This window comes from Nannobrachium achirus (genome assembly GCF_963921795.1).
Source record: "Nannobrachium achirus genome assembly, chromosome: 22".
In the NCBI taxonomy this organism is placed as follows: Eukaryota; Metazoa; Chordata; class Actinopteri; order Myctophiformes; family Myctophidae; genus Nannobrachium; species Nannobrachium achirus.
Genome location: NC_137829.1, coordinates 26,187,096 through 26,204,275, shown reverse-complemented (window position 1 = coordinate 26,204,275; position 17,180 = coordinate 26,187,096). Strand labels below are relative to the sequence as shown.

General features: G+C 40.4%; 1 protein-coding gene across 2 annotated transcripts in view; it reads right to left on the bottom strand.

Moving 5' to 3' along the window:
* rapgef4a (Rap guanine nucleotide exchange factor 4a) overlaps positions 1-17,180 on the bottom strand; it is a gene marked incomplete at its 3' end in the record, with an annotated part of 40,079 nt that overhangs the window by 9,723 nt on the left and 13,176 nt on the right. The window contains exons 5-14 of one of the 2 annotated variants that reach the window (XM_080752568.1): positions 6,890-6,962; positions 5,642-5,706; positions 4,528-4,578; positions 4,294-4,400; positions 3,810-3,931; positions 3,361-3,544; positions 3,152-3,236; positions 1,508-1,568; positions 812-888; positions 541-687 (exon numbers count right to left, since the gene is read on the bottom strand). In XM_080752568.1, coding sequence (XP_080608694.1) covers positions 541-687; positions 812-888; positions 1,508-1,568; positions 3,152-3,236; positions 3,361-3,544; positions 3,810-3,931; positions 4,294-4,400; positions 4,528-4,578; positions 5,642-5,706; positions 6,890-6,962 — 972 coding nt within the window. Of the gene's footprint in view, positions 1-540; positions 688-811; positions 889-1,507; positions 1,569-3,151; positions 3,237-3,360; positions 3,545-3,809; positions 3,932-4,293; positions 4,401-4,527; positions 4,579-5,641; positions 5,707-6,889; positions 6,963-17,180 lie in introns of those variants that run through there. The other variant, XM_080752569.1, reaches the window with a different exon arrangement.

The window sequence follows — 17,180 nt, the reverse complement described above, 5'->3', positions numbered from 1 at the left end:
CAGGAGGTTCACACACAGCGAGGAGACCTGCATGAGCATCATACACCCGGGCCTCTTGCGTATCTCCTTCTGAGCTAACTATCATCTGCTTCCAAGTTCCAAGTTCCAAGTTGTATCCCAGCCCACGTCCAGGATAAAACAGAGAGTAAAATTTGCAGTGTTCTTATTCTATTTTTCGTGTGTTTTTAATCTATTTGTAACTCAGAGTATGTATAAATGAAACCAATGTTTTTTTTTCTTGTTTTTTTTCCCCTTTTTTTTAAGAATGATACTGTGCATGCAGATGGTGCATTGGCCAGGGCAGGTTAATAGTTGTTTTAAGGTATGTCTGTTAAGTCTAGCTTTAAGTTACATAAGTGACTTTATGTATTATTATTAGTATTAGTGATTAAAAAGGTGCTGAACTTGATATTACCATCAACAGTAATTATACAAAATATACCTGTAATGCTGTGCCTCAACCAACAGAGGGCAATAGAGACAATTCTATTGCCAATATTGCAGATTGCATTTACAAAGCAAGCACAATGAGAGACTCACCCTCAAGATCCTGTTGAAGTCCTCCTTGTCCACTCTCAGAAAGTGACAATTATCTTCTCGCAAGACAATGGAAGCAGCACGGGGCGCATCGTTGACAAGAGCAAGCTTCCCAAAGTCATCTCCTTCATGTAATGTGCAAACAACCCCCTGTGTGGATCACACATTTTAGAGACAATATTACATATTCTGGGGTGACAAATAGTAATGTGTTATATGCATCAGCTTGAATGTGTTCAAACAGCCTATGTGGTTTCATTGGATTAACACCTACTTTTCCATATATGACAACATTGACTGAGCCCTTGAGGATAATGTACCATGATGTGCCTTCCTCCCCTTGGTTGAACACTGGAAAGAAAAAGATAGAATTAACCACGTTAAGCTCCATATACTTTGCCATACAACAAATCTGGACAATAACAGATCTTGGAGCTCAAGTGATGGTTTGTAAGATTGTAGATCTGCTATTTAATTAGCGAAATGAACATTTTAATTAATTAATTTCTTATATTTCACCCATAATAACATTCCCAAAATAGGGGTGCCAGGGTTAAGGAGTAGTTCACCGCCAAAATGACTTATTTTCTAACGATTACTCACTCCATGGAGACTTCATGGATATTTGTTGGTTTTGTCAAATTCCTAAATTTGGAGACTCCAAAGACACTCTTTGTGTCTCCATAGGGAAATGTCCATGAATTCAAATCTCCATGGGGTGAGTAATCGATAGAAACTAAGTAATTCTTTGGGTGAACTATCCCTTTAATGTGTTTCACATCAGTTCACACAAACAGCTTCAAATAATCTCAGACTAATGACAGTTTACATTAATGTTTACTGATAGTAAAGCATTTGGTATCTAGCCTAATCTGGGATCTGTGGGATTAATTTAGCCGCTGAATCAAAGTATTTATAATCGCCTATGCTACCATACCCATGTCACCAGGATTATCATAGGGTTACTTACACACTGTTCCTGCTTTGGCATGAGACTCAAATATCAGCACTCCAGCCAATTCTCTCTTTACCTGTAAATACACAGTATACAGGAATAGCATTGGAACATTTTACTTACTTTTTATACTTATACTGCAGTATTCAACAACCACACCACCATAAAAGATTAAACCAGCCAAAGCAATATATCATACTACTATAGTTTAACGCCTCAAATTCTTCAGTTCCATAACTGTGCACAACAGTAGCTAAACTAATTCAATAAATAGTCAATTTTGTTATGTAAATGTTTTAATTAAACTTTAATTAAAACAAAAAATATATATTAATCTAATCATGATTATCTCATAAGATAATGTGATTGCTGTGTGTTTGTGTGTGTGTGTGTGTGTGTGTGTGTGTGTGTGTGTGTGTGTGTGTGTGTGTGTGTGTGTGTGTGGTGTGTGTGTGTGTGTGTGTGTGTGTGTGCGTGCGTGCGTGCGTGTGTGTGTGTGTGTGTGTGTGGGTGTGTGTGTGTATGTGTGTGTGTGTGTGTGTGTGCGTGCGTGCGTGCGTGCGTGCGTGCGTCCGTCCGTCCGCCAGGGGTCATCAATATGTCTGTACACGGCAAGACTTCATCTGTGACAAATATTAGATGCTGTGTTTTTTTTGTTTTTTTTTCCTCACTATGACACTACAGTATGTAATGCACATTAGGAGACCACTGGTACAGTGGTTCTCAAACCTTTTATTTCTAAGGACCCCTATAACTCCTAAATACCCTACGGGTCCATTTGACAGTAGAAAATGTCCACCACATGCCAGCATGGCGATGACCCCTGCTATCCACAGATAATCTCATATAGGCCAATCAGCATCATATTGCTGGTGCACAATGACAGTAGGTCAAGGACCCCAATTTCCGAGCCAGTTGCAGACATGCAAGGTCGCTAGTACAAGCCGATGTTAGGTCAACACCGGAATGGTCAGTCTTTAACCGCTTATATTAATGGTGGTTTGCCACCTAGGCACACTGATAGAACCACATTGGAAATAAGTATTTCATTATACTTTATGAGTTATCGTGGGAATGATTTATATTGTGTTTGTACCTACCTGTAAATTTATGAGCTAATACAATCAATCAATCACTTTTACAGAGTTTGGTGCGCCAACGCTCGGCAAAACCTTCAACAGAAATGTATACACGGTAGCCTATCACAGCACCATGAAATTACAGACATGTAGAGTTGCTGAACAAGCATGCTGGATTTGAAAATAAATCCACCATGGGTGATACGGGATATGCCGGGAGGAAGACAATAGAGATGATGTACAACTGGTAATCACATGCCATGCTACTCTTTCATGGCTGTAGGCAGAAATGTAAACCGCATAAAATGCTACAGTTTTATAAATAGTGCATACCTTCTGGCAGAGATTTGCGCTCTACTGAGCACATCTTTCTAGCTAAATAGGTGACGATGGTCAGTCTTTATCAGCACTCATTTAACAACAACTGTACTGTACAAATATGTGCTGCAGGCAATTAAAATGGGGAGATTTGGAGTACGTCATAAACTGATTTGTAAGATGGCTGTGCCAGGGGGACAGAGACAGATTCAGCAGGTTGACTGGTTGTCTATGCACACACAGGCACAGAATCAGTACTCACAGTGGTAGATAGATGAGATAAGGCTTTTATATGGACCAATTCTTCATAAATGATCTCCAAATCATCCGCCGTCCTCTCCCCTGGTCTGGAGAACAGGTAGAAGACAGTCATTTAAAAAAAGAATTAGGCCCTAAACACAATCACACTAATCAACTTTCAACCTTGACTGGCAGAGACGCCCACAGACTATTATTGCAACTGGGCCTTACTGCTTTCTCAGAATCATTCTCATGTGGGCGTCGGGACCAATCTGTGAGAGGAGGAGGAGAGTATCTTGGAGCTCTTCTAGGCTCTCGTTCATCTCCTCCTCAGTGGGAAAAGGAGCGTCTTCCACTTCGTCATCCAGAAAACGGTAGAAAAAATACTTGTCGTGGAAGCTCAGCTCCTGGTCCACTGCATCCCAACACAGAGATTGAACACAAGTCCATCATTGACAATGCTTTTGCGTTCCCCTCTTACATGTGTATACATATATGCACTCCCAACACGCACAAATGCACACACACACACACACACGCACACACACACACACACACACGCACGCACACACACACACACACACACACACACACACACACACACACACACACACACACACACACACACACACACACACACACACACACACACACACACACACTTGGGGTAACACACTCACCATGGTTGAGAACTCCCTCTTCCAAGAGCACCTGCCACATGCCTACAGCTTGAATGCGAGAGTGGACACAGGAGCTCTGCAGCATCTGCCAATCAACCAACTCTGTCCCCACGCAACACCGCCTATGAGACACAGAGCAACTCATAGTATATCGTCGTTGTTGGGTGGAAACCTTGTATGTCCAAAACAGTTTGTTTTGTATATTTATCATTTTTAAAATGATTTAAACTAGTGAAAACAGCCGATCTACAAGCACACAGCGCCTCGCGGTAGATCAGCTGTTTTCACTACTTTTGTGCAATGGCCATATGATGAAGCAGTGCTTTACTTTGCAAAACTATGTACACATTTGAAACTTGGAGATAAAAGGTTTCTGCCCGACAGCGACGATATTATGGGATGTGATGCACACCATGCATCCACGTGCAATACAGCAAAAGAGAAGATACTGAACTAATTAAACAGCGATAAGAACCCAGCTCACCTGTACGTCTTCAGATGGTACTTCCGGTCTCTGATCATGTGAGGAGCCCTGGACAGAATGGCATTACGAAGAACCGTCCCTGCCCTCAGGATCTTCTCTGAGGGCACCTGCCAGGAGAGAGGAGACACAAGCCTCTGGTATCACAATAGTGCTGTTTAGCACTAGTTATAGCATAGAGGCCAGTGGTTTTCCTGATCTATTGCCACAGTATAATGATGTGATCATGTCAACTACCTGAGGAATGGATTTAAGTTGTGGTTTGGCTGGACTTTCAATTAATGCATTCTGCAAAATAAAATAAAATGAAATGGCATGGGGAAAATGGCATGAAAGACAAGAACATTGAAGTTGAAGTGGTCGTGAAACTCAAGTCAAAACCACAAAAATGAATGTAATTAACAATTAAATGAAACACAGATGACATTAAAAGACATCAGAACAACACATATACATAAGTTGCTGTAATAACCAGTGTTTTTGCTACTAATTGTAAAATACTATACATTCTTTTTACCCTATTTGAGTTAATTTAATACCTGATTATATCTGATTGAATATAAATCTACTTGTTTGAGTGTGTGCGTGAGTGCGTGCGTGCGTGCGTGCGTGCGTGCGTGCGTGCGTGCGTGTGAAGTCTCCTCATGATTTATTAATCAATGAATTAGCCCTGGTTGAGCTCATTAACTTATTTATATGGTTATGAAGTATATTTCAGAATTACATAACACAATTATTGTAATCGATGTACTGTAACTGACATAATGTAGAATTTGGCTTAACAGAGACATCTAGTTGGCCATGTTTTTGCAATAAATGGCATTTTTGCAGCATATATCTTCCAGACCTTGTTTTGGCCAGGCTCTGTCTAACCTCCCCCACCACGGAGGAACAAGAACAAGCCACAATAAATCTGGAGAGAAGTGCCATGTTATCAGGGCTGTAAAGCAAGGAAATGACCACAGGGGCAAGGTGGGACAGGAACTATTATGGCGGGAAACAAGACCTCCACAGCAAACGTGTTTATATTTAGACAAACGTTAAACAAACTCTGCATTCCAGATTTATTTCTGTACACGGCTCCTGGAGAAGTGGGTAACAAAAAAAGGATCTTGTTATATCAGGCAAGTCGGCTGTAGGCAAGGAGCAAACAGTCCAGAGTGTATCTATGGGAATTGGGAGACAGGGCCGTAAAGACATAAAAGCTGTAAACAAACATCTCATCTCCATAGCAACCCCTCAGCAACTCAACAAGGTGTGAAAACTATACCATAGAAAACAGACCAATAAATCAATGCATGATGATTTCTTTAAGAATTCTGTAAAAGATCAACTTTTGTGGAAAATCTACCTTATTCTGATGTTTGGACAGTGAACCAAATGTACTGTTCCTTATGTTCTCTTTGTCCGGCATTCCTGAATGAGAAAAAGTGGGAAACAAAATTCCCATTATTCATTATTGAATCGAAGACCATACACATTGACTTTAAAGTAAGGTAAAACAATGACAACATAATTACAAAATAATTCGAATGAACGATAAACAAACAAAAGTCGGTAGATTTAGAATGTACTCTTCAGAAGATATTTCCATAAATGTTTTGGTCTATCCTCTGTTAATATTAAAGCCAGCAGTCAAATGTATTCTATTGACATGTGAATCACTCATCACTCATTCGCTGTTATAAAGGAACAAAGGTTTGCTACAAATTCTTATAACGTAAACGTACAGAGCAAAATGACATTTTATTCAGACATGTTCCTTGGGAATAAGCTATTCCTCTCATTCTGTATGTGACTAAACCAAACGGGATTTGTGGTTACTAAGCTTGTATTGTACCCTACAGGACAAACAGCATAATCAGTCAGGCGTGCTACGTCACTGTCAACTGAAGTGTAAATATACTGGACAGCTATTCTTAGACATGGCATTCGGATTGCTGATAAAAGAATAAGAATGAAACACTGAACTGCACGGAAGGCTGAAAAAGAGCTATGTCAGAAATATACATGTTCATACTGGAGACGACACATCTAAAAAAGAAATATCTTTTTTTTAACAAGGGCAAGTGGAACCACACCAAAAGCTGAGACAATGTCAATATCATATTTGATTCTGTAATGTAAGTATACATACTTACTGGTATATATACTGGTAGATGACTGCCAATACATAAATGGCTACATATACAACATGATCCCTTAAGCAGCACATTTTATAGACTAGTCTGATTTTCTTGCTGAAAAATGTTGGGAAGCTGAGCTGGACATCCTTTATGATGAGTTGCTTTGAGCTTACCTGAATTGCTATGTTTGAGCAAAGTTACTGTAGATCACTACTGCTTTCACTTGCAATGATAAATGCCCTGGCCTCCATTGAATGGTGTCAATAAAGCATGTAATAATGCATAACAGTTGAGATTAAGGACTAATAATGATGTCACAGTCACACTCAATATGTTTGTCTTTTGGATAAAAAAAAAACATTCAGGTGATAAAAATGGTGAAGGATAATATCATTAAATTGACTGTTAAAATATGTCAAATCTAATTTTTTTGACTGCTGAGCAATAAATAGACAGACCTGTAATGAACTTACTGTCACCGTTGGGACCACTGTCCATCACACCATAGGGTGGAGCAAGCAGCCCAGCCATGCACTGACGGTACTTCTACAGAGACATGGAAAACATAAGCAACATTAAATATTAATGTCGTAATAAAACGTATCAAATACAGTTCATGCCAGATGTGCTGTACATCGTGTTACTTGCATTGGTTAATGGTTGTGCGGTGTCACAAGGAAAATCTTAAATCTTAAATAATCCATACAGCTCAGACACACAGCTACAGTAGTAGGAAGGTGAAGTGCTAAGCTTTTAGTAGACAGTTCTTTCATTTTTAATCACGCTCCCGTCATCTAACGTGTCACACCCACTTCCAAAACACAAGATCACAATCAAATGCAACACATCCGTTTGAAGAGAGGCTTTAAGAAGTATTTATTTCATCTTGTGAACAAGCTGTCAATGTAAAATCTACATGAGAGAGCCAGTGAAATATTGCATGTACCACAAGCTTTGCATAGCTTGAGTAGTCATAGTTTATTGTACATGTGACTTTTGACTCTTCATTGTGACACTGGCAGAGTTTTTTGGATAACACTGACTAAACCTCGAGTCTTAAACGATCAAAGGGAATTACCGCAGATTACACTGGAAACTGAAAATCAACTGCACTTACAACATTTGCCCTCAGGGGCTGAGGTTGAGGCCGGGGTGTTTCTATTTTTGAGAGATATCCGTCTCATATGAGCAATAGCACTAGTTGGCTTTACAAATAACTATGTTAAATTAATCTAACACTTTAATGAGTATAAACTAGCTTATATCCAATTAACTAGAAAATGAATCATTACTTTTGTTTTCACATTATTATGATTATTATTATTATTATAAATAGTATTCATTACAAAAGATCCTTCTATTAACTAGTAACACCCAACATTTTTTGTGTGTTTTATTTAGTATACCCTCCTTTAGCCATTTTATTAGAAAGCATTATCATATCATTTACTCTTTAGTCAACCACAGAAGAATCAGAGCATGACAGTGGAATTGGCTTATACAGTATTGTCACTGTGCCCTGGAGCACTACATCTCTTATGTAATGAGCATTATACAGCACCATTGTTCTTGTTCATGTAATGTCATATCATTGTTCATGACACTGCTAGCATAAAGTTGTCAAATCGACCCAGATCATCGCAAAATGAGATTGCAAATTAAACTATCTGCAGAAATACAGTTTGTCTTGTGTAATACATGGTAAGGTCACTGGGAAGAGCAGAGTGAAGCTCTGTTCAGATTCTATGCATAAACAAACACAAGTGGTTTCAGGTGTCATTCTATAGACATTTTAAAGAACAGCATGCTCCTTTTGATTGTAATAAATTAAATTCAAGGATATGGGTCCAAATTAATTTGTAGTCAAAAATAATTTGTAGAGAAGGACAAGACAAAACTGGATGCCAACAAATATCATTTCTCAGTAAACCCAAAGGCTGACTGATAAACACTCCCTGTCGTGGATTTATACTTGGTTGTGCATCAGTGTCGCACACTGAAAATAGCACTGAGAATAGCACTGAAAATAGAACATCTACAGTAAAAGCACTATAAATCGCGTGTTACAGTACCAACACATCAGTCCACTCCACCTTTCTATCTTCTGGTCAGAAGATATCCATTAAAAGCTAGAGAACTGAAGAGTAATCTGTTGCTAGATGGTAACATACTCAGAGGTCAAGTTTAAAATTCAATTCAAACCCTCTGAAGTGAGCTAATCACTTTAAGTTCCCCTTAGAGGCGCAGAGCTTTCCCCTCAATTACGAAGCCATTTAAATATCTCAGTGACCTCAGATTTTAAAAGCATTTTCCCTAATCTACTCCAAAACACAAATTGACTCTGCACCAAAGCAAACGACATCACAGCATCACATTTTAAATTACAGCATCTCTTCAACAAAGCTAATAAGGATCCAAAAAATAAACTTTTACTAAAAAATTCTAACTAAAGAATGTTCAATTTGTCTCTTATCAATGAAAAAATCACACCCGTGTGAACTGAGCGGTGGTCGTGGAGGCTGTGCAACAGCACTACTGGGTGGGTGCAGCAGGGTTAGTGTGCTTTACAATGCTGTAGTTTCTTCACACACTCTAATTTATTTGACCCTAAAACATTCAGTTTGTTAATAATAATAATAATACTTGACCACACATGCTGACCCACCCTTCTCCCCTGTGTGTGTGTGTGTGTGTGTGTGTGTGTGTGTGTGTGTGTGTGTGTGTGTGTGTGTGTGTGTGTGTGTGTGTGTGTGTGTGTGTGTGTGTGTGTGTGTGAGAACAACAGCGCCCCTCCCTTAACATGTGTGGTCAGAAAAGGTACTGCAGGCTTGAGGCTACATACACGGACGGACGGCCGGACGGCCGGACGGCCGGACGCATACACACACGGCCACGTATAGGAGACGGTGTGACCACCGCTCAACAGAAACAAAACCAGAGTGACTTCAACATGTCTGACTATCTGTCATTGCTGACAATTAAAGGGCTTGGTTTGTGTGAGGAGCACTTAGACCCGACAGCATGAAGATACCCAGGAGACGACTCCATCACTTTGTGACCCCTCTGAACTAATAAAGCCTTGTTCCCCAGGGGGGTGGGATGAAGCAGAGAGGGAGGCGGTGTTGTTCTGAGAGGGGATTAGATCTAATGTCAGGTGTGTTAAAAGCACTCAGTTTTTGAGCGGTGGTCACACCGTCTCCTATACGTGGCCGTGTGTGTATGCGTCCGTCCGGCCGTCCGGCCGTCCGTCCGTGTATGTAGCCTCAAGCCTGCAGTACCTTTTCTGACCACACATGTTAAGGGAGGGGCGCTGTTGTTCTCACACACACACACACACACACACACACACACACACACACACACACACACACACACACACACACACACACACACACACACACAGGGGGGAAGGGTGGGTCAGCATGTGTGGTCAAGTATTATTATTATTATTAACAAACTGAATGTTTTAGGGTCAAATAAATTAGAGTGTGTGAAGAAACTACAGCATTGTAAAGCACACTAACCCCGCTGCACCCACCCAGTAGTGCTGTTGCACAGCCTCCACGACCACCGCTCAGTTCACACGGGTGTGATTTTTACTTTGTTAGTATGATGTCACCTCTCTCTCCCCCCTCCCCCACAATGCACTCGGTTTCTATACAAAGATCATGACAAATGCAATATTTGAAGCATTTATTTGAGTCAGGTGATTTGATCTGTGGCACAGAGATGTGTCAAATTGATTCATTAGCTGACAGTAAGTCTTAGTTTTAAATCTGTAAAACTGTAAGAGCTGTGAAGTAACAGGAGAATATGCTCTTCTCAACAGGCAGTTGAGATTCATCCTCCTTATTCATATGCCATTTTTGCCTGTACCACTTTACTGAATTATGATATTTCTATGTGTCTATGTCATCTTTCACAAGTGATTCCACCATATTAGGAGATTATGACCAGACGCAGCACTTCCAAGTCAATTTCCTCTGAATAAATTAAAGATATTATAGGTGCACTCTGGTTGTTGAAACAGTCATTTGAATGCCATCTATAAACCAGGAATTAAAACAAATCGATTGCCTCTTAGAAGCAAGATGTTTCACACAGTTGAAGCAAATGTTAAATCTGTGTATTCAGGGCAATGTCTGAGTCATCTTGATGTTCTAATAGCACTGCTTTTCCACGTTCATCAGTTGATAACCTCTCTTATCTCCCCATGAAACAGAAGCTTCATAAAGACCATGACAGATGTGACATTTTCTATTCCTCCAGGGAAAAGCTTGGCCAGCTAACCAATCTGTCCAATTTCTCTGTGAGACACATGTGACTTCCAGTGGAGGAAAGTAACTTTTACTCCACCACATTTATTTGAAAACTTTAGTTACTACGGTAGTTACTTTGTAGATTTGTAGATTATTATTACAAAACATACATTAACCACTTCATCCCTATATAACGGTACATTTCGGCAATTTGCAAATGGCAGATCTACAAGCTCACAATGCATTGTTATGCAAGGCATCATTGTGAACAAACACAGATAGCAAACAAACAGGACATGTGCTCTCCAAACACCTCTAAGCCAATGAGCAATTCCATTCCAATCTATTCTGTGTGTATAGTCGTTGTCGGGCGGAAACCTTCTATGTCCAAAGGAGTTAAATAACCTGTATTCCAATGGATTCAATGTAGTTATTATTTAGTCACGACCTCTTAGTTGGTTATAAATGTATAACACTCACACACAGACTTAACCACTTTCAAACTGTCATTAGACCGATTGAAAGTATAGAGAAAGGATAAAGAAAATAGCAGATCTACAAGCTCACAGCGCATTCTTAATCGTGATGTATTGGTGGTTGGCTATTTTCTCTACTTTTGCATGAACAGTAGAAAACAGTGCACTCATTTATGGAGTAAAAAAAATAGTAAATGAAATAAGGAGATACAAGGTTTCTGTCCGACAGCAGCAATATAAATCAGAGACTCAGCTGAAAAATACTGAATGTATACATACCTCTACCTGATGTGCAGGGCTTCTATGCTTTTGATAGTTTTACAAATAATCCCCATCACAACAGAACCTCATAGACCTCCAGCCATGTCACTGTTGCCAGTGCAAGCTTCACTTCAGCCTGCATGCTTGAGCACATCTTGCGTGCTGAGCATCATTGTGCATGAATGCACACTTGTATGTTGAATAATTCACCCCATGTTGCATAACATGCATAGTACAAACTGCCTGTTTCATTCTCAAATTAGTCTGCAACACTGTTTCTGAAAGGCACACCACACAATCGGGGGAAGTCCCTCCCAATACATTCAATGCATTTCCATGTTGTCAGAATTTCCACCAGAATTCTTTTCGAATAAAGAAAATCTTGTTTTTACATTCGGAAATGGCATTTTGTGGCAATATTTTAATACCAAGTTCTGAGGCAACGTTCCTCAATCCTCATAAAACAAGTAAGTGTTGCGTCATGAAGATAAAAAGCAGCACTTACCCGAGGATGCAGTTTTTCATGCACCTGTAACTGTCAATGACCCTCCACGCCCTCTTTATACAAGTGTTGACAAACACTCCACAGAATAACTAGGTCCAACTGTTTGGGGTCCCACAGTGACACACTATTCATGGATCCATAGCCAGCGTGTGCAGCAGTAGTGTGCATGCTGCGCTGTCAGAGCAGCCGTGTGTGATCAGACCGCGTTAGCCAATGAGCCCCGTCTGCCAGACCCTGGCAGGGCCGGCTTCCTTTGAGCAGCGGTTGCTAGGTGATTACTCTCTACGCCAGTCATCAGGCACCCATTAGTGCACTCTGTCAATGGTCAAAACTATACTACTACCAGTAAGACTCCCTAATCGGGAGATAAGCGACCGTAGGTCACTTATCTCCACAAATAGGGCAAAAATTTGTTTTGCCAAAATCTTCCTGATCCATGTTGATGACATGAGTGTAGTAGACATACTGTGTAGTGATTTTCGTGATTTTAGGGCAAAATCTGTAAGAGCAGTGTCCAAAAATGTGTTTTTAAAAATCGGCCTGGAGGTGGCGCTATATGGGAGAGATTCATGTTGATGGGATGAGTGTAGACATACTGTGTACCGATTTGCGTGATTTTAGGGCAAAAATTGTAGGAGCAGTGTCCAAAAATGTGTTTTGCAAGAATCGGCCTCATGGTGGCGCTAGAAGAGGGCCATGTGAGAAATGAGGGGTGGGGTCTCCGCGCCGCCAAGGCGGACGAATAGGTACCGGCCCCGGCTGTCCCGGTCGTTCCTAGCCGGAGTTACGGCATTTTATGTGAGCTGCAGTGTAGGGGGTCCTCCACTGGGGGCGCCACCACTTTTGCATCCGTTCTGGAGCACCAGGAGTCGGTGGTCCCCGGGAATTCCCCGTGAGCAGCCCCGTTGGGGTGCTCATTTGGTCAGTTTAGCACATTTGGTCATTTTTTACATCTGGGGGTCCCCCAGGGACCTGGGGGTCCCTGGAGCTCCGGGGGTCCTTGGAGGTTGTAGTTTGGCAGGTAAGGAGTGTGTGTGCAAAATTTGGCATGGATCGGGGCAACGGTTGCGGAGATATGAGCAGGGCAAGAGTGTGACGTGTGACGGACTGACTCACTCACGGACAGCCTGTGGAGGTTTTGATAGTAAATGCGACCTACGGTCGCAACTACAGCAGCACACCCCAGGAGCCGTTAGCACTTACTGTATACATGTTAGCATAGAGATATTAATTTGAATGTCCCAATATCAGAACATAGTTCAAAATATAGACTGATAAAATCTGTTATTATATTGCACCTTTCTAAACCACAATTCAAATATTGCTTCATAATTTCATAAATGAATGGGATGAGAATAAAAATAACCATAAGCGTCAAAATAATGATTCAAACTTCAAATGTTTTGTAATTCCATGGTAAATTCATGAAAGGTTTTTTGTAACTGGTATCCTAATCTGGTTTCTGACATGGAGCTACACTATACCATCAGGCTTAATGTAAAGCCATGAATGTTAGACATGGTCCTATATTCAATCAGTAATACTAGATTGAATATGTACAGACAGTATATCCTGTGCCCAGTCTTCATATCACCAGGTGATTTATACTTCATCGTACAATGTGTCACATGCTAGCCGATCTACAAGCTCACAACACATCACATTGCGGCACACTGTGAGTTTGTAGATGTGCTATTTCCGTTTTTTGATGCGCGACTCAGTCGTATGTCGGAGTATAAACAGGACCGCTCCTCTCCAAGGACAGAGGGCAGATGGTGTCTTATCTGTGACCTTGTTACTGATCAAAGCTACACAAAAGGACAGCTGCATTTAATCCAATTGAAGCTTTAGAAACAGAAAACCAACCCAGTGCTCTCCTTTCAAGAGCTTCTATTCTTGTTTAATGTGTACATGAGGGCTGCGCTATATGAAAATAAAACACGGTCCAAGTATTTGAAGACCATGTTCACAAAGCCATACAAAGTCTTTTAATTAATTAATTTCACATAATTTATTTGAGCAGCTTGTCAAAGGCCTCAGACAGTGTTGTCAATAACAACACCATTTTGCAGCAAGAACAAATAAGATGAAATGCTGAAAAGGGCATTTGAGAAGAGTATGTTTGTGAATAGCACTTTTGTTTGTCGAAATGAGTAAAACAGCAAAGGATCAACAGAAGGGGAACATAAAGAGAATTGGGGATTGAGATACGTGTACTGCATAGCCAGGGGTGTAGCACCCTGCGGACAAGGATTCACTGTGGGCCCCCCAATGAATGTTCTTCATAGAGTCTGGGGGCTTTTCAAGGCTCCTAGCTAGTTACTCAGTCCAACGGCATAGCAATGTCCATGGCCCAGGTTAGGTGTAAGCAGCACAGCCTCTAGGGGGGCTATAGAGACTTTCAGACTGTCTCGTTTTATATTTGTCCTTTATGTTGTAAACACAATTAATCAGTGAAAAATGTTATTATGAAGAGAGCCACTAGGCTGAAACATTAAACATACGTGAGCAGACCGTGTTTTTTAATAGCTTTTTCATTTACGTATTAGGAGAGTATTATGAGTTACCAGAAAAAATAATGGGTGCTTTTAATGAATCTATCATGGTTAAAATAGAGTTTGAAGTTACAATGGGTGTGTATGGGGCCCTCCTCCTGGAAGAGGAGGACTGATAGCATTTACATCGTATTTAGATATTGGATATTATGGATTACTAATCATACTAATCAGTGAAGCTATCTTTGGTTTTGCTTACACAGGTTTTGTCTATAATATTGTGAGCAACTGTTTGTTTTTGAAAAGTACTGAAAGTCAAACTGCCTAAAATAAATCATAGTGGGTGCCTCTACACAGCCTATTTTTCAAATTATTAAAATTGTACTTCACCCACAGAAACCAGTTTATGCAAAGGTTTTGATGATGCAATAACTTTGCTAGTGGAGATAAGGAAATAAACAGAAGTGTTGTTGATGCCATCTCCAGGCTCTTTTCCTTGTGCATATCTGCTGTCAACATGGGAGGGACGCTTGCTTGCATTATTACGGCTTGCTACTTGGATGTTGACCCCATAGAGCAGGGGTGGGAAACTTTGAAGATGGAGAGGGCCACTACATTTTCATACTCACTCCAGAGGGCCACAATGCATATACATAGCTAAAATAGCCGATCTACAAGCTCAAAACGCGTCGCAGGGCGACGCGTTTTGAGCTTGTAGATCTGCTATTTTTGCTATTTTTTGAGCGGTGGTTACACCGTCTCCTATACGTGGCCGTGTGTGTATGCGTGCGTGTGTGTGTGTGTGTGTGTGTGTGCGTGCGTGTCTGTATGTAGTCTGCAGTACCTTTTATGACCACACATGTTAAGGGAGGGGCGCTGTTGTTCAGGCCAGGCCAGAGACACACACACACACACACACACACACACACACACACACACACACACACAGGGGGGAAGGGGGGGGTTGACCACCGCTCAGTTCACACGGGTGTGATTTTTAATTGGAAAGTTACTTTTTTTTCTTCTTTTGTTTTAAATTTTCAAATGCATTTATATGTTCTTATGTTAACTTTATGAACTTAAATACAAATACAATGGACATAAAAAATACAATAATAACAATAGTTTTAATACTAGTCATTTAGCTACTAATATAGACTGAAGTAATTAAAGCAGGTCATTTTTCCATGTTTGGAATTGTAACAGCTGAAATCAATAATATATCAGTACTCCAATATTAACCTGCAGGCCGCATTAAGTGAAGGTGGGGGCCGCATGTGGCCCCCGGGCCGCAAGTTGCCCATATATGCCATAGAGCAGGGATGTCAAACATACGGCCCGCAGGCCGGAGGTGAGTCATTCTGAGCATTTAGGGGAAAAAAGTAAGTCTCTAGCCCATTCCTGTCAAGAGTTATGATTGTTTTAAGAATAACCTAACTAATGCCTGCTCACTGCAGGCTAGGTTTCTCCCACCAGCTGGCAGTGATTGAGTTGATTGATTGGAATGTTAAGTGACCAGCTCTCTCTCTCTCTGAAGATGACAGCATTGCTAGGAATGGGGTGGGGGGTCTGGCTATGAATAATACCTGAACATACCTACAATATTCGAACTGTACTCAAAGATTACACATATTAGACATGGAAATTAATGTTGTTAAGAAAATAACTTATTTAAAAAATATAATAATAATAAAATGTAAAAGTTTTATTATTCAGATATTTTCTGAATATGCCATTATTTTTCATTACTTTTATTCTTTTTATTATAAAATACAATAAAAATAATTATTGTCCTGCATCAATAATATATATTTTTTTAAGCCATTTACAAATTATAGCAGAGACTATCAGGAATTGAATTATTCTATTATCAAATGGTTTATTCTTATTGGCACTTCTTAAAGGAGTAGTTCACCCCCAAAATGCCATGGAGCCAATGGAGACTCATTCCTAAAACAGAAATTTGATTACAATAAATGCATGCCTATTGATTCCGGGAAGTGTACTATTATCAATTTTTTGTCTTAGTAATGCGACAAATAAAATAAAAATATATTATTGAACTCAAGTCTCCATGGTGTGAGTAATCAAAGAAAAAAAAGTAATTTTGGGATGAACTACTCCTTTAAACAAATAGCATCTCTCGTACCTAACTGCAACTGTAATACCAATAATGAAAGTAGCTAATTTACTTAATAATGAACACAATTTGTAAAATGATATACTACTATACTGCTAGCTATAGCAGTGGCTGAGACGACAGGAATAAAAACATGCCATCCGATCCGCGACTGGTTGCGGCCCTCATCAAGTCGCCTTTCATCCAATGCGGCCCTCACCCCAAAATGAGTTCGACACCCCTGCCATAGAGGCTTCACGTGCCACTGCTGTTCCACCCTCTCCTTAAGCCCCCAGAGGGCACACAGTGTCTCTGCCACTTCCTGTTCATCAGCTGTCTCTACTGACTCCCAGGCTGCCTCCACTGACTGATGTTGTAATGACCAACAACCCCCCTCACCCCCAGCCGAGTGCCCAACAGAGCTGCCTCAAGCACAAACATACACACAAAACATGTGCATGATGCTCTATCTGTTAATGCCCGTCTCTTTTAAGGCTACTATATTCCTTCCATATGCCAATATTACTTAATAGATACATTACTACTATATGCCCTTTTACTGTGTTCAACAATATTCAACAATGTTATCATCGCAACACCTACATTAAAAGACTGCATATTGCATTAAAAGACTGCATAAGTGCAGATG